Source organism: Psittacula echo (assembly GCF_963264785.1).
Source record: "Psittacula echo genome assembly, chromosome: 23".
NCBI classification, from domain to species: Eukaryota; Metazoa; Chordata; class Aves; order Psittaciformes; family Psittacidae; genus Psittacula; species Psittacula echo.
In genome coordinates this window covers 725,462-748,422 of record NC_137748.1, presented here as the reverse complement: position 1 = coordinate 748,422, position 22,961 = coordinate 725,462, and the positions used below count along the sequence as shown (strand labels likewise).

Sequence of the window (22,961 nt, the reverse complement as noted above, 5' to 3'; positions counted from 1 at the left end):
AAGACACCAGGCATGAAACGGGGGAAAAACTCGCTATAGGGAAAAGCCAGTTCCCACCTTCTGAGCAGCCTCCCCTGCAGCTGAAGTACCACGGGTTTGGAAGGATCTCAAGCTCAGCCTAATTTGATTCGCATCCTGTGTGAAGCCTGCAACAAGTATCCAGCGATTCCATAGCAAATGGATGGAAAGGGAGGAAAGAGAGAGGAATAGGGGGCTGTTTCTTTAATTCGGATCCTTTGCAATCAAGTGTGTGATTTAATATCGGGCTCCGATTTGCAAGAAGAGATTCTTCAAGAAGATGGGGTATTTTTAGATGATGTTGTGATTGGCAGCACTGACACATCTCATCCAAGAGGCAGAGCTTCCATCACCACCCCAAACCTCCTCAGTCCCTCAAAACACAATGAGATCAATCTCATCCGGGAGAGTTTTTAATCAAAGATGTGGTTACTTAGGGAGGGGTTTCTTCTCTTAGAGTAGAAGGAGGAAATGGGGCATTCCTCCCCCTGCACTCACTCCTCCCCAGCAGCTATGCTATGCTATGCTATGCTATAGGAGTGAATAGTAGAAGTTTTACTTCTTATTCACAACCAAAAGCAAAGCATGTCACACAGGGTGCCCAGGGAAGCTGTGGCTGCCCCATCCCATGTCCAGCCAGGCCGGGGCTTGGAGCAACCTGGTCTAGTGGAAGGTGTACCTGGGACTGGATGAGTTTAAGGTCCTTCCAACCCAAGGCAGGCTGGGATGCTGAGATTCACGTGTCCAAGAAGCCAGGGCAAGAACCCAAATAAACCCTCCCCCCTGAGCTGTGGTCGCTTAGAGTCCCTGAGCAAAGGCAGCAAATGGAAATAGCTCTTATGAAGATGATGGAAATAACTCCATCATCTTCCAGACTTTAGTATGCGATAAACTCCGAAAGGCCCCCACAAAGCAAAGAGCAGAATACAGAGTTCTCAATCTCGAGCTCCCTAAACCCGGCTGCAAGCACGGCTCTCACAAGCACGGCTCTCAGGCTGGCAGCAGACTCAGCAGCCCAAGGACTGAGGCATGCTTACACTATGAGCAGGATCATAGCGAACTGCATGGGGCTGAGCCCCAGCCTTTGCTGCTTTAGGACAAAGCTCTCCTGACTCATGTCAACGTTATTTGCCCATGTCAGAAGAAAGCATAAAAACACATGGTCCATTTTCAACTGCATTCGACAACTCTAAAGCCAAGCGTTTCCCAACAAAAGCCAACACAAAAGTAATTGTATCAGAAACAAAGAGCCATCCTTGCAAGTCGATTACTACACAGCCTCAAAGGGTCCACAGGGCCAAGCGCGCTCAACAGCCAAAGCATTATGCATCTGCACTTCCCCAGACCTAGAGGATTCCCAGCTTTGGAATCGATAGGACCACTTTCTTCCTTTGGATAGCTGGAAGGAGCTGCGGAAGAACCAGAACCATGACGCAGGTGTTGCAGTGCAGCGCTGTCATCTCGCTCGAAGGGCAAGAAGTTCACAAGCGCTGAAGAGAGTGGGATGTTTTAACCTAAAAAACCAAGACAGATCTTGCTACAGAGGGAAAACGTCCCCTGGAATTATCATACAATCTCTTGCAATAAATGCCAGGGCTATAAAAGTGATACTGGCCAGCGCTAAGCTAACAGACAACTACAATGATTAAACAAGGAGTGTGTCCAAGCGAGGGGGTCACCTTTCTTCACATTCTCCAAGCTTTCGGAGAGACAACGCTTTTCTGTCCTAATGCAAAACCTGATGGGAGGTACGACGGGGATGAGTAATCCCTGAGGAAGTCGGGCACCTGCTGTTCTTTGTGGTAGAGAGGAGGAGGAGGGGTGCTACCTCTTTGCTCCGTTGCACTGTAAGAGCCGACAGCATAAGCCACAGTTAAGTAGATAATCACAAATTCTCAGAACCAACTTTATCTCACCAAGCATCAGCTCAATAAATAAAGCAAGATGCTTTTGGACAAGTACTCTCAGAAATGAAGAGAAACACAGCAGAGCTCCATTACTTCAATACTCCCATGCACACAAGGTCAGCAGTTCCCAAGGGCAGGCAGCAAGGACAGGCGCACATCCCAGTGTTCCTCATCTGAGCCAAATCCCCAAGCACTGGGCAACGAGCATCCAACTCCAGTAAATCTCTATAGGACCAGAGGGGGGGAAAGGGGAGTTGGCTTCAGTGGCTATGTATTCTTGGAAACCTGGTTTTCCATCTCTCAAACTCAAAGGAAGGTGCCACAGTTCTCTCCCAGGCCTAATGAATTCAAGTGAAAACAAGGATTTTTCCAGAGCAGGAGGTTATTTTCTGTACTAGTTTGACCAATTGAGAAATTCAAACACCCACATCAGAGAGATGGAAAGAAAAGCCCAAAACCCTACTAGAAAGCACCAAAAGGATGGGGGGGAAGTTCAATTCTATAAAAGCAAACATGTAAAGCAGCCATGTGCTCTGGATGCAGATGGTTGTTAACAAGCAGACACGGACTAGATGAAAGCAAAAGCAATTTTGAGGAATGCCACATCAGGGCAAAATAAAGAGAGGATTCCTATGGCAGATTCACCCAGGAACGCTCAGCTACAGCCAGACTCTCAGCAGCAGGGATCTCTTCCTTACTGCTACGAGAGGCTGTGGAGTTTACCCCCCAACACTGAAGTCCTGCTCCAAGCATCACAGCGATGCTGCTGGGAATTTACAACCAAAGACTTCACAGATGGGACAACAGGGAAAAAAATCCCCAAGGTTTCCTATGGATCTTACCCTCTCTTGGAGCTGCATCACTGAGCAATGTGGAGGTTTTTAAGTTGTGGGAAGGATGGAAGAAGGAAGGAACAAAGAGGAAAGTGGCGCGAGACAACGAGCTCCTGTGCACCCCAACCTCCGACCAAAACATGGTCCAGAAGAAGCTCTGCTGCAGCCATTACCAAAGAAGATGGCAAACATGCAACTACCTGCCCACGGGGGAGAGGGAAAGAGCAAAGGGGAAAGAAATTCATATACATATAGGGCAAAAATGCATACGCACATAGAGACTTCAAGTAAACACAGTTGATGATTTTCACTGGTTCTTCATAAAGCCACCAAAAGGCTTAAGCAAGTCACTTGTTTGATTTCCCATAGAAGAGTGCCTTGTCCTAGCACACAGATTCAGTGCACAAGAAAACAAGTCAAATAAGCAACTCAATTTGCAGAGTGGCTAATCCAATTAGGGCTTACCTGTACCCAGCCTGGAGAGGCATTTGGTTTCATGAGGTTAACACAACCAAAGCACTGCAAAGCAGAGAGGGGGGAACAGGAAGATCTGTGCCATGACAACTGCGACGGGTTATGAAAGCTTCCCCTACTATTTTGGAAATAAATACTACCTCAATAGCCTGCACAGAGGAGAACTGGCTGTAAAATAACTGGAACTCCTTATACTAAAGAGACTTGGAGGTAAAAACAAGAGGAGAGGTGATGCAGGAGCAAGAGGAGGGGCAGTGGGGCACAACGACAAGTCCGAGATGCACACAAAACAAGCTCAGAACTGCTGTAACTGGAGCCAGACGTCATTTCAGCCTCTGAGGAGGAATGCAAAGAACAGCTCATGCTCATAAAAAAAGAGCTGAAAGAAACCCAACCAGCAAAGTTCCGCACTTCATCAGCCACGGTAAAGATCTAATACACAAGACAATGTCAATCAAAGCATCCAGTCAGACTTTTCTACAAGTACCACTTCTTAAAAGTAGGTTTAAGAACTAAGAGTTAGGTTGTTTTGGGCTTCTCGCCCATTTTCAGAGGCAGGGAGAAGGGAAGAGTGGTGGGGAGTGAGCAAGGGCTGAATATGGAAAGCTGTCTTTAGGCACAATGTGAATCATCACACTGAAGGATTTTCTCTACTGGGTACTACTCCAGCAGATTGATTTCACTTAAAACACCGAGGTTTTGACCAGGATGTGAGCAACAAACCTCAGAGAAGTGATGGATGACACTCAGGTGTGTAGATTATGATGGAAAATGCTTCAGAATTAATCAATTTAATCCACCTTGCCACAGAAGAAGTGGTTAATGCCTTGAAAGGCTTACTAATGCGGTTCTTGCTTCAAATTCTTTGCTGCTGCCTCAGTATCTTCCCTTTGACTTTCAGGAATCTCTACAAATGGCAGGAGAGAGGCAGACAACAGGAGCAGGGAGAGAAGACTTCTCCTGTTTCAGGCTGAGACAGTAAAAAGCCAACACCACGGAATGTTGCACACATGGAGCAGGAGCCCTGTGAGTGTTCTGCATTCCAAATGCACATCCACAGAAGGCTAATTGTCTCTTTTTTTTCCCAATAGCCAGCACTGGAATAGCAGAAGTCACATGGAAAAGGGATCCAATTCACACAAAAATAGGCAGATTTAGCGGCTGCAACTTTATTCATGCTTCTGTCCCAGCCTAGGAATAGGAATGGCTGCTCGACAGAAATAGTCTCCCTGTGGCCTCTGGGATACGAGATTCCAGCAGAGAAAAGAGCCACTAGAACAAGGAGAGACATCACCTCTTCCCATCAAACCAGCCAGTCCAGAAACTGGGGCCATGGGAGTTCAGTTTTGTCAGCAGCTGCCAAAGCCACACAAAGTCACAGAATCCCAGACTGGTTTGGGTTTATTTATGCTAAAAAATAAACCCCAGAGCACTGGGTGCACTGACGATTTGCTACCTCTTCCTGCAATGCAATGTGTACTCGGTATAACACAGTGAGAACCAACTTCCACAGCCACACACAGCCCCCAGGAGTGAAGCTGCTCAATCACTGCTTCACTCTACAAGTGATGCTCACTCGGTGCCTGCAGGCACAGTGAACAGAGAAGGAAGAAGCAGTGATGCTGCAGCATCCAGAGGCCCAGGAATGAATCAGGACTGTGTGCTCCTGCCTTCAAAGGTGTCCTCTCAAGAGCTAAATGGGCAGAAGGAACAAGGGCAGGGCAGAAGTGGCTGTCACTGGGCCCAGCCTTTGCAATTATGACATGTTAAAATGAGAAAGGGCCATGCACAGCCCATCAAGGAACCATCTGTAACCTCCGGGCAGCATCCAGAGGGCACTGACCATCACCAGGACCAGCTCATGGCAGCTTCCCTGTGACAAGCTGTCAGGGCAGGGATAGAAGCTCAGAAGACTTCTTACCAAACTTAATAGAAAGATTAAATATCCGACTTGATAACAGGAAACCACAGATAAGATACATGGAATTAAGCCATTCTGGCAGTGATTTAAGGAATTCCCTGCTGGGTTCCTACATGGGATTTAATTGCAAAGTCAGCTAAACCACAGGGCCTTTGTCACTGCCCTCCACTGCCTCTGTTCTCCTAACCAGGTGGCAATCTAAGGCTACATGCATGGCTGCTGACCCACAACTCACACTTACACACACTTAACTATTGTGTGCACACAAACACCCCTCTCTAAACCATTTTTTGGTGATTTCTGCCTATTGCATCTACATAAAACCCCCTTTCCTTCTAACTCAAGAGTGGATTAGGTTTGATAACGCAGTGTAACGTCACCACCCTGTAACAATGAAAGATCAATACTGGCCATTAAGTAGGAGCCACCAGGGAATTCACTGAATGCAGACTGCTTGTGAAGCCATGAACTGCTCTGCTATCACAGCTTCTACATGGAGACATCCACTTCTTAACGCAACCAAGCTTACAGAGACCCCCATAAACACAAACAGGCGGTCCAAGCACTTCACTGAGTATCACAGAGGAAGATGAGCTCCATCTGCACACAGGCTGGGATAAGAAGTACTTCTGAGATCAAATCTATTTCACCTGCTCCTGAAGAGTGACAGCAGGATAATTCCCAAGCTTTACCTGGAGTAGCAGGGAGGAAACACTTCCTGGCAAACATTCCCAAGATGACTGAAGCTCTCTGGCCAAGGCAAGTTCAACCCACAACCAGTTGCTTGCTCCCCTCCCTGTACACCAGGCACTAATTTCTCTGCTCTAAACAGAGAACACAATTAGCCTGCCTTCCAATTCATACTGCCTCCCATTAATATTTTAAAGTCCTCCCTTACACAAATAAAACCCCTGCAACATTTCTTACAACATCCTTACGTGTTACTATGGAAACTGCTAAAATGTCACCAATAGGAAAGCCTAAAGCTCTGCTGCAGCAGGAGTAGCCATATCCTCCTCATCCCCCTCTTTCGGTAACCTGACGACCAAATGGTGTGAGCCTAATACAAAAACCCACAAGTCATCAGTATGGGGGGGTGTATTTTATAGGGTTTTTTTCTGCACTGCTTTAAGTTGCTGAGTATTGTGTGAAGCAAGCAGCCAAACCAAGCCCCTGTGCACAAATCCAGCCCATCAGGAGGCACTTTAAGAAGTGAAACAACACTCGGCACTATGACATCCTCAGTGCTGTATGGGCCTGCAAAGAGACACCTGAAACTGCAACCAGATCTGGGTCAAAACCTACCTTTGTCCCACTCCCCTGGCTGTTCCGCTACATACATGAGAGACAACTCAAATGATGTATTTTACACAGTAAGGATGCACGTATTTAACAGATGAATATAACCCTCATACAGACAAATATAACCAAATAAGAGATGCTATAACCCTTTAAAACAGGGTAAGTGCCTTGGAGAATTAAACACTTCTGGAAAAAGCATATTTAGGCTCATCCATAAGACAGCACAAACTAAGCTGCTTCAGAAGCCAAAGCATCACGAGATGTGCCAGCCGCTCTCTGCCACCACTATCACAGGGAACATCTTGTTTTGCAGTTCAGACATCATGGTTGCACATGAGAACCAGGGAGAAAACAGCCATCTGCCAAGTGCTTCACCTTCACTACCCCCACAGCTCACAACTAACACAGGAGCTTGGAACCCATCACCGGGATGACCTCCCTGCTCAGGCACGACAACCGGCACGGATAACCGCTGCAACAAGGGGGTCTGGCACAGAGCTGAAGGCTGGCTTTTGGGGAAGGGCAGGCAATAGCAGAGCCACCTTCAAAACACCCAAGCGACAGCAGGAATTATCAGACACCTCACCCTCAGAACAAACCCAGTGATTCTAAGGTCTTGACAGAACAGATCATAGAATCACAGAATGGTCTGGGTTGGAAGGGACCTTAAAACTCATCCAGTTCCAACCCCCACCTCTCCAGGTTCCCTGCAGCCCCTTTAGGCACTGGAGCTGCTCTCAGGTCTCCCCTTCAGGAGCCTTCTCCAGGCTACCCCAGCCCAGCTCTCTCAGCCTGGCTCCAGGGCAGAGCTGCTCCAGCCCTTGGACTCTCTGTCCCCTTCAGACGCTCTCTTCCACCAAAGCACGATCCCCCTCGCTGCTGACGCGATGCAGTTTAATGAACAAGCATGTTCCACAAGGCACCATCAGCAAATCCCTGCCCCGGCGTGCCCGTGCCAGGTACCCTTCCCATAAAGAGCTTGCTCAGTGCGAGGTCAACGCTGGAGCAGGCATTCCGGAAAGTAACCTCAGCACGGAGAAGGTCAGAGGGGTGGGGGAAGGAGCTGCGTGGTACTGAAGCAAACCCTTGCATTACAGCAAGGACAAGTACAGCAGCAAGTGTGCAAATACAGAGGCAGGAGTTAAGCTCTCTCCTACCCAAAGTGCTTGCGCTGAGGCTGGCCGGGCAGAGCCCTCCAGCTCCCTCAGCCTTTGAAAGGAGACACTTACAGAACTTTGCACCATATCCAGGGTGTGCCCAAAACACACTCCCTGGAAAAATCTGCTGGGGTAGTGCCGGTTGGGGAAGGAAAACATTTCCCTCCAGCTGGAAGCCTGGTGCAGTGCTGCTGCTGAACCCACTGGAGCTGCTGCTGAACCCACTGGAGCTGCTGCTGAACCCACTGGAGCTGCTGCTGAACCCACTGGAGCTGCTAGAGCAGAGAACAAAGGAGGGGGATGAAAATCCCATGTTACTGCAGGATGAAACCCAAAATCCTTCAGGAGGAAGAATACATCGTGCACTGCACCTTTACAGCCTCGTGACGAAGTCCATGTTTGCCATCCGCTCGGTTTTAATCGTAGCCATACAGTCATTTTTTGTCTTGTGTTGGTATTAACACAGCTCTCAGCTGGAGCTGTCTACAGATGCTCATGGAGTACGGCGCAAGCCTTCTCCCCATCCCGTACAGGTGCATTAGACTCCACTGCTAGAGATCCGTTCCAAACAGGGCCCCTGCTCAAGCTCCAGTTCCACACTCCAGGGGAGCACGCAAGTCACCCCACTGGGTTTTAAACACCACTTCACATTCATAAACTTCAGACACACTTTCTTCTGCTGCTTCAGATGCTGTGACAGGCTTTGTCCAACGAGAAGTAAAGTCAACGTTTACGCAACCCGACCTAAAAAGTCACCCACAAGTCCTAAAAGCCCTGAGCTGGAGCCCATTCTTACCCGCTGCCCCACTGGGTACCGGCTATAGAGACAAAGTGCAGTTTACTGCACCACATCATTTCCAGCCCTCTGCAGTAGCTTCCATACAGCAGCCCAAGAAACAGGCAGAAGTGAGCCAGCCCCAAAGAGAACAACCCAAAACTCTGCAAGAGCACTAAAAAGCGTCTGAGAAAAAGCACCAGAAAGATGCTTTGCCTGCATTCAACACCCCCCACACCAAATTCATTGCTTCCCTGTACCCAACTCAACCTTTTCTCTTCACACAGGCACCCAACACCAAGTGCTGGGGCCCTTCTGCTCCCCCTGAAACAACTGTGACTCCTGGAAAGAGAAATGCAAATCAGTGCATCGAACTCCCTCTAGGATGGAAGCCAACAACACTACCTGAAGTTCTGAGGATGGCAGTGCCCGCACCAACCTCGCCTCCCCTCCCTGCTCCAGTATGGTCTGTGTGAGCATCAAGGCTCAGATGAAAACCAAACCACTCACAAGACATCCACTGTACCCATAAAGGTGCACAATGACCAACGTGTCTTGGAGAAATAACTGACCCGTTTTCCTTCCGATCTTTCTTACCCACTGTTCTCATTTGCCTTCTTTTCTTAAAAGCAAGCGGGACTTGCCGAGTGTCCTACTTTGGATACCTGATTAAGCATTTCTGAACAACAAGCTGCTCTCTGCTATTCTGCTTTCAAATGCAAAGCGAGAACATGTTCAGGATTTGCTCTCTTTCTCTCCTCCCAGCTGAACGACGCTTGAGGGACATCTCTCTTGACTATAACATTGCTGCTGAGCAGCACGTGGATTACAAGCAGTATCATGCAAGCTGAAAACCAAAAGGTTAAGTCCTGTACAGCAAGAAGGCAACAAGAGAAACACCTCAAAAAGCCAAGCAGGTAACTGAAAAGGTCAGAAAGGGCAGAGCCCACCTTTTAGGACTGCTCTGCATAAATCAGAGTTAGTGAAGCAGGAAAAGCTTCCTTAGTCTTCACAGTGTGGGATTTGCCATCTGAACTACAGTCCCGGATTAGAAAATGCTATTTAACAGCCCTTGAGATCAGGCTTCCTTATATCCTTGCCTGAGAAACAGCATCAAGGGAGAAAAATCAGAGTTTCCCAATCCTATTCCTCAGCCAACTGATGCGCCAACTGCAACTACCCCTCGAACAGCCAGCCACCCAAGAGCCACGCGCACCGCTCGCCACCACAGGACTCCAAAATCAGCGCTGCCATAAGCACTTCTTTGTGAGAAGTCTCCCTCCAAGTCCAGCAATCCCAAAATGCAGGCAGCCCAACGTGACACAGCACAGGGAGGAGTCAGCGCAAGGGCTCTGAGGCTCTCAAATGATTCACTGCAACACCAAAGGGCAGAAGGCGCTCGGATTTCCCACCAGTAAATGGGATAATTAAAGCATGTTTAAGCATCATGGCCATCGGCATCCCAACAACCACAACTGAACAGTGCAGGTACTGTCTGACCCTTGTAAAAGGTGGTGTAAGAAGAAGTCAGGCACTAGGAACTCCAGCTCCCTCTTGCTTGATGTGAATGCCATCGAAACAATGACTTTCCAGGTAAGAAACCTGAACTAGAAGATAAATTGCAATTAAATACTTATTTTCACTCCCTCTTCAGAAGTTTTTTGCATGGGACACAGTCTGAGGTTGGGGATTAAACCACATACCACTCACCAGCTAATGACTACCTTGCTGCTCAACACAGGCAACTAATCAGCCAAAACTAATGGACAAATCCTGATGGAAGCAGGCTACAGTCAAATGCAGGACAAGCAAAGAAACCCACCACTCTGGGAAAAGCAGCTGCTATAAAGATACACACGACATAGAATCATAGAATAGTCAGGGTTGGAAAGGACCTTAAGATCATCCAGTTCCAACCCCCTGCCATGGGCACACTAAACCATGGCACCCAAGGCTCTGTCCAACCTGGACGTATTTGCTACTTACGCATATTAGTACCAGAACTCTGGTTACTCACTAAACCATCACTCGGGCACACAGGCCAGAGCCCAGGCAGCGCTGGGAGCAATCCATGTGCCCTGCTCCCAGCATCACCCTTCACAAACAGCAGTTCCTGCTCCTGCCACGCTGACAGCAGCAGTGGGGCCCTGCAAAGCAGCGCAGGTCTCACCGCTGCAGATGGCTGCTGCCTACAGTCACACCCAGGCAAAGCAGCTCAGCTCTCCACAGGGGAGGCTCCAACCTGCCTTCGTCACCACCAAGCAGAGGCAAAGCTTCCCTTGATCCTCACTCTGCCACCGCACACGCTCTTGAAGTGACACGTAAGCAGATCTCTGCTGGGAAGCCAGGAGCTGTGTTATTCACCTGCGAGCAAAGGAAACGCAACACGATGGTCCCTGACCCAGGAATGCCTCCTGAACCACCCTGTGTGCACACACGTCTGCTTTCCCCATGAGCTGCCTGGGAACCAAGAGCACCCTGTTAAACCCAGCCCATAGCTGGCAGGGCTCCCCATCCGAGGTGTAACAAATACCTCTCTGCTTTGTTTATGCAGGACCTGACAGCCTGGTTATGCACCTGAATGACAGCACCTTCCCGGGCAGCAGGTCTGCCGAGGACCCACCAAGGTCTGGGAGATCCCTAACACTACTGGAAAACACAAGTCCTCTGGGAGATGCTGCCCTATAGCCAAGCTCAGGAGGGCCAGAGCAGCACAAACGCTTCAAAGTCTGTCCTTGAGCAGATACTGATTGGAGAATGCCACCATGCCCAAAAACTCAAAGGTCAGCTCTTATCTATGTATGATGTAAACACATCTTTGTTTCTTCTGCATGTTTCTACTTGAATCCCAGAGGCTCTCAGTGACGTGGCTGCTTACTGCAAGCAAGTGACAAGACACACTTCTAGTGGCAGAACCCTCACTAAAGATCTAGAAGCAGCAAGCAGTTCCCCGGGGCAAGGCAGGGGCACCCAGGAGCAATACCCGGTTAAGGGATGGCAACTGAGGGATGACACAGAAGCTTTTACACTCATTACGATATTCCATCTCACTCCCAAAGCTAAAACCATCAGGGTAAAAGTCTCCCTCCTAATAAACGAACTCAAGAACCCAGCCACACTTGAGCAACCCTGCAAAAAGCCTTCCCTGTTCCACACACATATCGATGTCAAACAATGGTTCTGTACAATAAGCTGGCCCAAGGCAGCTCCCCAGTGGAAAAGGCAGCTCTTCCCCTTCCTGTCTCCTAGCACGACTTTGGAAAGGCTGGTATTTAGATGTGCTCAGATGTTGTCCCAGCTCTTCAGGCTGACTTCAGGAGTTGCACTAACAAGCACAAATACACGTTCAGCCTCAACTTCAGCAATGCCAGAGCTCATGAGACCCAATGTCAAAGCACTCATGCCAGCAGGACAGTCAATGCTGGAAAGGGTAATCACTAAATACCCACAGGCACAAGCTTTGAACGAGGTTTGGTGGGCCTGGCCTAGATGCCAGTGTGGATACACACCAGCTTCTGGCCTTCCAGACAATAGAAGAATCGTGCTTTTTATGAGCTTTAAAACCTTTGGCTGTTGAAGAGGCTGGGGAATGTAAAGGCATGACTAACAAAAGGGCAGGAAAGGCAGCAAAGAATTTCACACATCACGTCTCTGAATACCACGCTTCCTCCTGGGATTAAGATGAGTGGCAAAGAAATTTCACTTTGCTAGACAACACGTGAGCGTCTGAAACCCACAACATGGGAAACGTAAGATGAGTTTGGACAGACTCTGAATCAAATGTCTCCTCTCATACCTATTACAATACCTAGAAATGCAATTTTACTGCTAATCCCAGCAGTAAGTTTGTGGACATTGTAAACTGGGACTAAAGTTACTAAAGTCTCTTTTCCAAGAGCACGAGAACTCCTTGATGTCCAGCCAGCAGGAATCACGTGCTCAGCTACTAGCTTCGCACTGGGAGAAAGCTGAGCTCGTGCCACGTTTAAGACTTCACATACAGAAATTCCTCCTATGCTGACATCCCAAAACACCACGTAACATGGAGCTGGAATTTACTGCTCAGGAGCTCTGACATCTGTTTATTAGCACTGGTCCACACGAGTGTGGGTTTGGGGGATGCTGAAGTTACCAAATACCCACCCTGCTCACTTCCACCTACCTAGCTCAGTGTAATTTGTGTGGACCAGCACTCAACCAGCCTTTAACATTCCTTCGGACAACAGGCTTCAAAATACACCCAGTTATCCCCCCAGAGCTCCAAACAGACCCGGAACAGCGCAGGTACACCAGAGTCCTGGTGATATTCCCAGACGTGACTGGAAAGCTGTCCCTGGTCCAAACAGGACCCCTGTGCCCACTGCAGGCAGCTTTTTGTCAACCATAGCTAGACTTCACAGACTGAGGTTTAAATTCAATAGGTCCATCAGGGTAGAAGCGCTCGTCTACTGATGCAAGCAAGATATGACACAGACTGCACATGGAATATGGCCTTTTAAGAGATTTGTGCAAAACACTGTCAGGTACACCCCTAAGGAAAATACTCGGGTTTGGAAGAACAGTTTCCCTTCTTCCTTGACCTGTCTCAAGACCTTTTGCCTTGACAAGGATCTTCCTCCTCCACACACAAACTAATAATTAATACTTATGCAAACAGCATCTAGTTAACGACATAATTATGAGGCTGTTGTCATCGTTTAATGCAACTCAAGACAAGGAGAAAATTCCCAACAATAATTTCCCGCATTCAAGAAGAGAACAACTTCACACTTCCACTGGTGCTTGGACCAAATCCTTTCAGGCACTTCATTTAACACCACAATGTAATTCCCCAGTCATGACTATGGGGTCAGCTACAAGGATTCAGACTGGCCCTACTTTACATAACAGGTTTACAACAAAGATTCTCATGGTAAAAAGGCAAACATTTCATTTCAGGTCCAGCACACCAGAGAGAATCATCTGCAGTATTTCCAGTTCATATCCGCAGCACGCTTGCACCACTCCACAGCCAGGATTTCCAGGACTTGCTGGTCCACAAGAACACCAGTAACTATGCATGAAGATGCTGTTTCTTCAACGTTGCACGTGCTGCTCCAACCAGGAAGCGGGCTGCAAATCACACCACTCTAGTTTCAACCATCACCTCTTTGAGCTAAGCCCATCAAAACAGAAGCGTTCCTATAAGCCCCAGGGCTTCCATCTGCCACCTTTCACCTCGCTCTCCCCCCACCCGAGGTAAGCAAGGCACGACTGCTACTTACAGTGGTACGTGGGGTTGTTCTGGGTCTGCTTTGGTCAGTTCCTCTTCCTCAACGTCCGACTCTCCTCCCGAGCTGCTCTCAGTGACATCCGAGTCAAACGCTTGCTCACTGGATCTCAAGTTGGCCATCCCACTGGCCGTGAATCGCTCCAGTTCTTCCGAGATCGAATCGCTCTTCAAGAAGCTGCTGAGGCCTTCAGCAGTAACTGTCTCGCTCGCAGCCTTCCTCAAGGCTGCTTCTGCTTTTCTGGTCAACATCAGCTGGCTCCGATGCCTCAGGGGATCCAAAGCAGGGAGCTTGCTCAGAGTTTTCTCCAAGAAGCCACCCAACTGCTGCTGGATGTGTCTCTCAACCTGCTTTGCCTGCACGACCTGCAAGCGCTTCTGCAGCCTGCGGGCACGGCTCTCGATGTCTGCCTGCCGCCGCAGCAATGCCCTCGTCCTCATCTCCGAGTCGAGAGCACTGTGGGGACCGGCCAACAGAGACGGCTTCTGCTCCTCCAACTTAATGCTCCCGAAGTCCGAGTGACCAGCAACCCCAGGCAACCTCGTCTCTCCACTGCCACCCTCGAGCACCCACTGATGCTCCGTGGAATTGAGGGAAGCTTTGCTTGCAGTGCTATTATTGCTAAACGGAGTCGTGTGCTCTGCATCAAGGCTTCTATGTGGAAGAGTGCAATTGGTTAACCCGGCCTTCAAGTCCCCCAATTCAGAGCCTCCTGCGTTATAGTCAACACCCTGGAGGGCAGCAGGAGGAGGAGCACACTTCCCACCATTCAAAGAACTAGAGTTTTCATGGTCTGAATTGGTACTTTTGGCCAATTTCTTGGCCAAGCCATTGACAGGCGCTTGCGGGAGAGGTGGCTGGCTGTTCGTACTCATTGTTTTTAGATTCTCCAAAGTGAATTCCAACACTGGTTGCCTCCCCAACAGATCACTTGTTTTTAAGAAGGACTGAGATAAGAGAGAGTGAGATTTAAGGACTGTCTGCTTGTTGAAGACTCCTTGCAGCTTCAGAGGCTCTTTTGAAGGAACAGATGTTACATCCGAGCAGAGATAAGAGGCCACCAGTGGCTGCAGCTTGCCCAGCTCGTCCTTGGTAGGGTTGTTTCGGAAATCTAGACTGGGATCCTCCGGAGCAATGGCTTTCCTTTTGGTGCCGTTGGCAGCCAGGAGGATGTTGTTGGCGTTGCCGTTGCTCTCTACACTGCCAGGCGACAAGGTGGAGGACGGGGGAGCCAGCTTGAATCGGATGTGGTGAGCTTCAGCTGCTGCGTCAGTGAGAGCGGGCGCCATCGCAGCCATTCAGCACAGAGAGACGGGAAGTCCAGCCTCTCCCGGTGCCGAGGCCAGCTCCACTGCCTCCCACTGCCTCCCCCGAGGGCAGCCTGCACAAGGGAAGGGAAAAGAGAACCTCAGTTAGGCACTGCACTTACAGAAAATAAACCAAACAAGACTGACAACCGCAACGAGATGGGGCGACAACACGCTCTTGGTGAAGCCATACAAGCTCCGTGTGCAGCACAGCACCCTCCCTCTGTGACCACCCTGTGCTCAGCAGAGCCACCCGGGCACCAGGCAGCTGAAAACAGGAGCAACACATGAGCAGGTCCTCGGGGTCTCCCAGAGCCAGTGCCTGCCTCTGGCTACTGCCCTCATCCTCCAGTCCACCCACCGAGCGCAGCAGCGGCCTCCCAGGTCTGCAGGAGAGGTCTGGCCCCGGTGAGACCTGCTCCTCAATGCCAGCAGCTCATTCACTTCACCTGTAAGATCCTTGAGCTATGCCTACAAAACATTTTGCACTGCTTCTACTGCCAGCTCAGGTGCGCTATAACTGAGAAATTAGAACTGTATCATGTAACAGAGACAGGGCTCGAGAGGAACAAATCTCCATATGCTTAAACTCCCAGTGGCTGAAAAACCCCACTCCTTCCCCTGAAGCCTTGAACTTGAAGAAAGCAGTTTCCCTGCTGTACGTGAAACCTACTTTCCCAGAAGTGCATTTTGGAATAAGCCAGGTGATTTCCAACGTTAGCAATTCCCATTTCTCTTTCAAGAGCATGGATAAAGATTAACCCACACACAGACCGTGACAGAGCAGTTCTACGCTCTGACTGTACCGGCAAAGCCATGGCTTAACTCAACTCCATCAAACAAGAGAAGCAACCGACGACCTTTCATTCATCTGCACTGCAACCACTTCCCACCCACCTTTTTCTGGTCATTTAGTGGTAAAGAAAATAGGTAAAAGACATGAAAAGACAGGGGCACTTTTTGTTTAAGTGCGCCCACACAGCCCACAGCACAGGCTGCGCTACCCGTGCAACAGTCGCTTTCTGCCTTTTGCTGCTGAAGTTATCCAGCATCTTCATAAGCTATTCCAATGGCAATTTAATAATAAAAAGTCACCCTGATCTCTTGCCTGATACGCCAATCTTCTCATTTCACATACCTTTGCATAAGCTTGTTGTAGCTGTTAACACACCCCAATGACCACATTAATACACCACTTCACAGGAAAAATGAGGACAAACTAAGTTTGAATACACTCAAAACGAGCAACATTTCACAGCCATACTTTCCAGCATCATTCAGGGTCAGACCAAGGGGCTTCCCCACACCAGGGACCAGAAACAGACATCAGGGCTTCCCCTCAAAGAGAAGGCCACAGGAGAAGCTCAAGGTTAGGTGCTCTCTTTGGTTCCCAAAGATTATGCACATTGGTCTACAACTGGTCTTGCCAACCAGCTCTCTTGCCCAACTACTCAGTTACATGACACAGAGGAGGAAGACACTGAAGAAAGGATACACTCACAGAGGAACTGAATCAAAACTACCAGCTGGAGCTATTGTACCAGAAGAGGCACAACAGAGGTGGGTCCAGACCTCAGAAGCCCCGTCTCCACACAACTTGAGTGTCTTTTGTAACCAACTGTACCTTATCCTCCCCCAAAAAAGGATGCTGCATGCCTAAAAACTTACTGTCACAGACTGAAAATGGCTTCGAGTCACCATTTGGATCCTCAAAATAAAACCCCAATGTGACTGTTCAGGGAGGAGAGAAAAAAAAGGAACTTGCAGGGAACTTTCCACTTGTGGCTATGACACCCTTGGGAGAGGAGGGAGGAAGGCTCAGCATAAAGGACTTCCCCCTCTCCAGGCTCCTACCAAGCCCTTCACTAGGGACACGTGTGCTTGAATGACTGTTCCTAACGGGCACTCTCAGTGCTGCAGGCACAGGCTGCTGTGTCTCCCAAGGAGCACTCAGGAGGCTCTTCACCCCCAGTGCCACTGCAGGGTAGGCAGAGCAGCTTAGGGAATGCCTCACAGCAGAAAACCCAGGAAAACCCACACCGGGCACGGAATGCAGGGATTCTGCATGAACGCATCCGCACCGCACTGCACCCACGCAGGAGCTTACCTAGGCTGGGGAGTACCCGAGAGTTAGTTTGTAGGTCATCAGCATTAACAGAAGTAGAAACCAAAGCAGAACTTACACACACTGCCTTCTGCTCCGGGTTAGCAAACGCCCTGGAAACAGACAATCCACCTCCTAAGCTACTGCAGCCCTCCTTGGCTTCCCCTTTAGCTGGGTGGACAGCATCTAAAATACTCTGGAAGCCTGGAAAGCCTCCCTTGAGAACAAGGCTTCATTCGAGTAGCTTAAAGATGACCTCCAAAAGTTCTTGGGGGTATTTTAGGGTTTTTAAGTCCTTAGAAACTGCCTGTGTGCTCCTCAGCACCGAATTCTCGTGTTAGAGAACTGGATCGCTGCTCTTCCAAAGAACTCTTCGAAGAAGCATTAAGGAACATTTGTAAGCATGTTCCCTCCCTCTGTTTAGAAGTTTGGGTTGTTATTAAAGCCAGCCTACACTTACCGATCATTTCTTCCTAAGAGGGGATTCAAGCGGAGAAGGTGGTTAAGGCATTTCTGAGGTGACCAGAGAAAGGAGGAATAAGGAAAAGGAAAGGCCATGGAAAAGAATGGGAAGGTCATTCACAGGGACCCGGCCCCAGCAGCCTTCAGAGCCTGCTGAAAACTGAGGGGAATTCCAAGAATTAGGCTGAGTATTTAGGGACTCAAACCATCCTGGCAAGCTTGACCCAATGGTATCACCCGGAGAACTATCCGATTGATGTGAGAGCCCATGGGTTCCTTTCTGCAGTGCTCCTCCACCTCCCAGCACTTGAACTACCACGTACATGACCGAGCAGCTTCTCCTGCTGGTAGCCAAGAGTTAGAATACCTGGATTACCACTCCCACCACCGCTTGCCTGCTGCTCCAGCAGCCACAGCACACCTTGTACTGGACTTCACTTGGGAAGAGCCAAAAGGAGCTGCTCCTGGAGGGCTAACATGGCGTTTACAACAGGTTTCGAGATAATACTCAAAATCCACAAGCATCTCCTTCATTTTCACTTTAAAACTAGAGCACTGCCAGCGCAGTTAGCATTAATTAACAGAGGAAAGATGAAAGGCTCTAGTGAGCAGGTAAAAACAGGGTAACCGTAACTCGCCCATCTTCCCAAGGAGTGCATGTGAGGCCACTCAAGGCAGGGAAGCCACCAGCCTACTCAGTGGCTTCACCCACAGCTCCACGTCAACTACACCAATATCCAACCTCCCACTGCTTTTTAAACACAGAGCAGAGGGAAGAGTGGGAACAAGGTCCAGGCAATGATGGGATGTGAGCAGGGGCATGAGGAAGGCGCCCAGTCACACTATACCCCGGAGCAGCTATCGGGTCACAACAGCTCTGAAAACAATCCTTCAGTGTGCTGACTTATTCAAGACCGTTTGTTCTCCAAACCCAATTTTACAACAAGCCACTGAAAGCAGGACTGCGTTTCCAAGCACGTGAGTTTGTGCAACACCTCACAAAATAAGCCCAAAATGAAGAGGGGAAGGTTTTGCTCTCTGCAATCTCTTGACAAAGAGTTTCTTGGGGAGAAGTTGGGTATTTGTGCTTCCAGTGAGGTTCATGAGAAGATCATCCTTGGCGGTGCTCCAGGCCAGGTTGGATGAGGCCTTGGGTGCCATGGTTTAGTGTGAGCTGTCCCTGCCCATGGCAGGGGGGTTGGAACTGGATGACCTTAAGGTCCTTTCCAACCCAAACTGTTCTATGATTCTATCAGGGGAGTTCTGGATCCTGGACACAGGAGATAACAGAGGAGATCCTCTTCTCTGCCCACCCATCTAAATACACACTCGTTTCTCTCCTGAATGCCTCTCCATACCTGCAGATATGAGTCCTCCATGGCCACCTTTCTCACGCCACTGAGCCCTGCACCCAACAGCTACCTTACCTCTGCCTTCCACCCGTCCCCGCACCGCTTGGTGACACATTTACCTACCTGGCACCTTTCTGTTCCCTGAATTACAGCTTAAACCCCTGACATTACACCCAAACTCCTGCACCTACTGCCTGGTTTCATCCCGTGCCAAACCACACTGCGACTGCTCTTTATAGCTGCTGTGAGGCCTCCTTCCTTCCCCAGCTCTCCTCCCACGAGGCACTCGCCCAAACCCACCGGAGCACATTCCCCTTTTCCTACACCTTGCACAAGGAATGAAGACCCAAGAGGCTATGGGTGGTCACGAGGACTTCAACACACACGTAAAGGACAAATATCCTCTGCGTTGGGCGCAAGGACTACAGGACCACCTACAAACTCCTTTACCTCCTGCCCTACCAACACACAGGTCTTGGGGAGGATGTCTACACAAAGGTGCTGTTGCAGCAGAAGCAAAGACAAAGCCACCCTGAAGGAAGTGAATGCTCTACCAATTCCCACTTCCCCTCTCCTTCCCCGCCCCAAACGGAGAGTGCAGCCGGCTCTCGAGTTTGTGGTTACAAATAGCTTTCAGATGAGAAATGAACCCCAAAACATACAAGAAAAACCCCAAACTTGCTAGAATAATCCCTACACACCTCATTTTGCAACTGAAATCTCTGCTTCCAACCTCAGCAGTCAGCACCACTCAAAACGCAGGTACTCCACACACAAGCTAACACCCTGAGCCCTCGAAATGCTTTCCAAATCAAAAATGTGCATTTTTAATCTTAATGAAAAAGGGTTAAGAACACACCTAAAACCCACAAGTTTTCACAACAGATGCACAGGTACCTTCTACATGTATTAATGCTGCAGACTCACACCTCATCTCTCTGGGAAAAGTAAGGATTTTACTATTAAACACTTCCCAGGGAATGGTACTTCTGCACTGGAACAAATCAGAGCTCTGCTTTTACAACCTTTGTTGCCCACCAGAAGCCCTCAAGATTCAACTGAAAGCTGCTGTTTCCACTCGCTGGGTGACATGGTCAATTCCAAGGAGCATCATGAGGCCTCCTTCGTCAAGAAGAGATTTGCTCTCCTGCCTGTGAATTCGCACTGGCTATGAACGAACCAAATCAAGTGCATGATCTGAGACAGAGAAGGTTTTATCACTATCATGTGAGAAAGGAAAACAAAAGCCACAAAGCAAGATTAACCATCATCTCCTTCATCAGAAGCCTGGAGAGTTGAATAATTAGAAGCACGAATGCCTTCACCTGGGCAATGAGATAAGAACACCCATTGCTGCTCAGTTACGGTGCAGAACAAAGTTTCCGTTTATAGTCACATAAATAGAAACGTGGTTAAAAAACCCCAATAATGGGACATTTGCAGAGAGCAGCAGCATGTCAGAGACAGGGCAATGAAAAAAAAAGCGCTTTATTGTGCAATCCGGGTCTCCCCTGTCCAGTATCAGAGAGATTTTGTTTTCGTTCACATAATGTGGGCAAGGTGCCCAGGAAATATGAAAACCTGAACTGGGGACTCAGGGAGCAACCACCAGAATTGCCTTTCCATTTTACAGCCACGTTTTCCTTCACTCGGTGCGGTCACAGCAACCTTTGCTCAACAGCACAGGATTGGTACCAAAGCTTTTCACCCAGCCCCAATAAATGGCACCACCTCAATACTTCCCAGCTTCAACCAAGGCATTGACTGTCACTACAAAAAGCCTTCTCGTGCCTTGGGTTCACCAGCCACATCCTCAAGAGGAAGTAACAGAGAGGAGCAGAATAAAGCGTCTCCAGTCACCGCCCAACCTGATGGGGTTGTCTCCAGCTGAGTTTAAACACCTCCTTTTGAATGGAGCTCACAGCACAGTCCTCAGCACACGGGGCCTCAACTAAGCACAGACCTCAGCTTTTACTGCTCCTCCAGTCTCAGAGGAGAGAGAACCCACAAAGGCTCTCGTGGCAGCAACTAAAACCAAGACAACACAAACTCCAGAACAGAGATGCTCATTTAACAGAAGGTGATGTTCAATCACACATCACAGGTCCCCTTTTACAGGCTGTAATTACAGCCTGGACTGGGTCTGCTGATCCTCCCTTGGTGGTAAGGCAACTTCACAGTAACCCTTCCCTTCACATCCTGCTGCTGCAGCCCTCAACAGGAAGTTATAAAGACTTCAGAGAAAGAACTCCTAACGTTTGGTGGAGCCAAGACTGAGAAATCCTTGAGGTCCATCTTCCGTTCACGTCTCTGAGGCCCAAAGCAGCTCCTGATACAAAAGTGTTTTTCAATTTCAATTACGCTTTTGGTCCTTCCACTGAATCTGCAAGAATAAGTTTGCAGCAAGTGCTGAACTAAGGAACAGATGAAGCTGTGGCCTGTCCAGGCTGACAGCTACTCCCAGTTCCTCTCTTCAGATGAGATTTTGCCATCCTTCCTCCTTGTTCTATGAGATCAACAGCACAGTTCCATCACAACACTCACACACCGTGCTGTCAAAACTCCGTCCTAAGGAATTAAGGCTTCCCAGCACCGAGCATACCCCAGCCGCTGTTTGTCTCACGCTCTAAACCCAGCAATACTTTGGCACGGGGAAATACGTCCTTATTTTGTAACTTGCTTTGAAACTCCAACAGGACCTTCTCCAAACTCTCCTCTTCCAGAAAGAGGGCTCTGAGCTCAGGACACGCACAGGGCTTAATGGAATTATGTTTACTCAAGTCCTGCATCACCAGGACTCTCGTTGATCCGAGCGTGACAACTCCTTGCCCAGCTGAGACAAAACAGAAAGCCTTTATTCCAGTTTAAGCGCTAAACCTGCATCCTTGAGGACGCAGTTCAACTCTGGTGTGCACGGATTCTCGAGGCGAGCGGCACGCTGCAGCCTTTGCTGTGCTTCAGGCCGGGCAGGCATTGTATTCCTGGAAGTCAGGAGCAGGGACACGGTATTTATAAAACGCAGGAACGGAAACGGTGCTTCTCGGATCACCTCATCCTGAGTGCTGAAACGCTGAGAGGCTCTTCTTAATGAACTGATGGACGCCCTGGAGAGAGGCACGAGGGCGGAACTCGCTTCTTACTTGGGCTGATCAGTAGGTGAGGCACCCAAGACATTTCTTTCTGCTCAATTAAATCCCCATGTAGGTAGAAGCGGTCCACCCGCTCCCCACACAGGCCAGGAAAAACCCCAAACTAAAGAAGCAGAACGGGGTGTTGTGCAGTGGGAACGGGCAGAGGTACCACTGACCTCTCTCAAAGAACAGCTCCAGGAAAGGGAAATCATATGGAGAGGGGGCCTGGGGAAGGCACACAAATCAAAACAGGCGCTGCTTCTTCCCCTTCTCCTCCCTCCCCAAGCTCTACCCTTTCCCTGCCTTGGTAGGGCCTACAAAGCCCTCAGGCCTTACCTTGACTCCACTATACATGAAGTCTTATCACCCCTGGAAAAGCGTTTGGAGGTTCCTAAGGACACGCACCACTTGCTGCCTGAGCACAGAAAGGGTGGAGTGCTGAAACTCCCGAGACAGGCTTTGTTCCGAGGGCTCATGAGATAATGGCAGTTGCGTTCACAAAAACACAGTTATAAACAGGGCAAAAGGAAGTGACTTTGGTCAAAGAACCGCTCAGTTTTCACCCCGCACTCGCGTGATGTCAGAATGTCACCAGTTCTCTGCTTACCGGATGATCTCAGAGAGCAAATGAGCTTCGAATGCAGAATTAACAAACTAATAATAAAAGGAAAAGGAGGCGGGAGGGGAGGAGGGATAAGAGAAACACAGCCACATCTGCCCGGTCATCTGCTGCTTTATCACCTCCGAGGGGGGAACACAAGTCACCCTCATTGCTAAATCATTACCCATCAGCTAGAACAGTATCACAACCAAGTTTCACAATTAACTGCTCCTGCACCGTATCAATCCATTAAGCCCTACACAGCTGCGCTACCTTGGCAGTGCAGCTACAAATAGATCCAACCCTACCAGACCCATCCCTCCCGCGCCAAAACCCATGCTGCCCAT

General features: G+C 49.1%; 1 protein-coding gene across 2 annotated transcripts in view; it reads right to left on the bottom strand.

Annotated features, from left to right (window-relative positions):
* Window positions 1-22,961, bottom strand: part of KANSL1 (KAT8 regulatory NSL complex subunit 1) — an 85,945-nt gene that overhangs the window by 53,419 nt on the left and 9,565 nt on the right. For both annotated transcript variants that reach the window (XM_080633665.1, XM_080633664.1), the window contains exon 2: window positions 13,652-15,038. In XM_080633665.1, coding sequence (XP_080489791.1) covers window positions 13,652-14,955 — 1,304 coding nt within the window. In that variant the 5' untranslated portion in view covers window positions 14,956-15,038. The remainder of the gene's footprint in view (window positions 1-13,651; window positions 15,039-22,961) is intronic.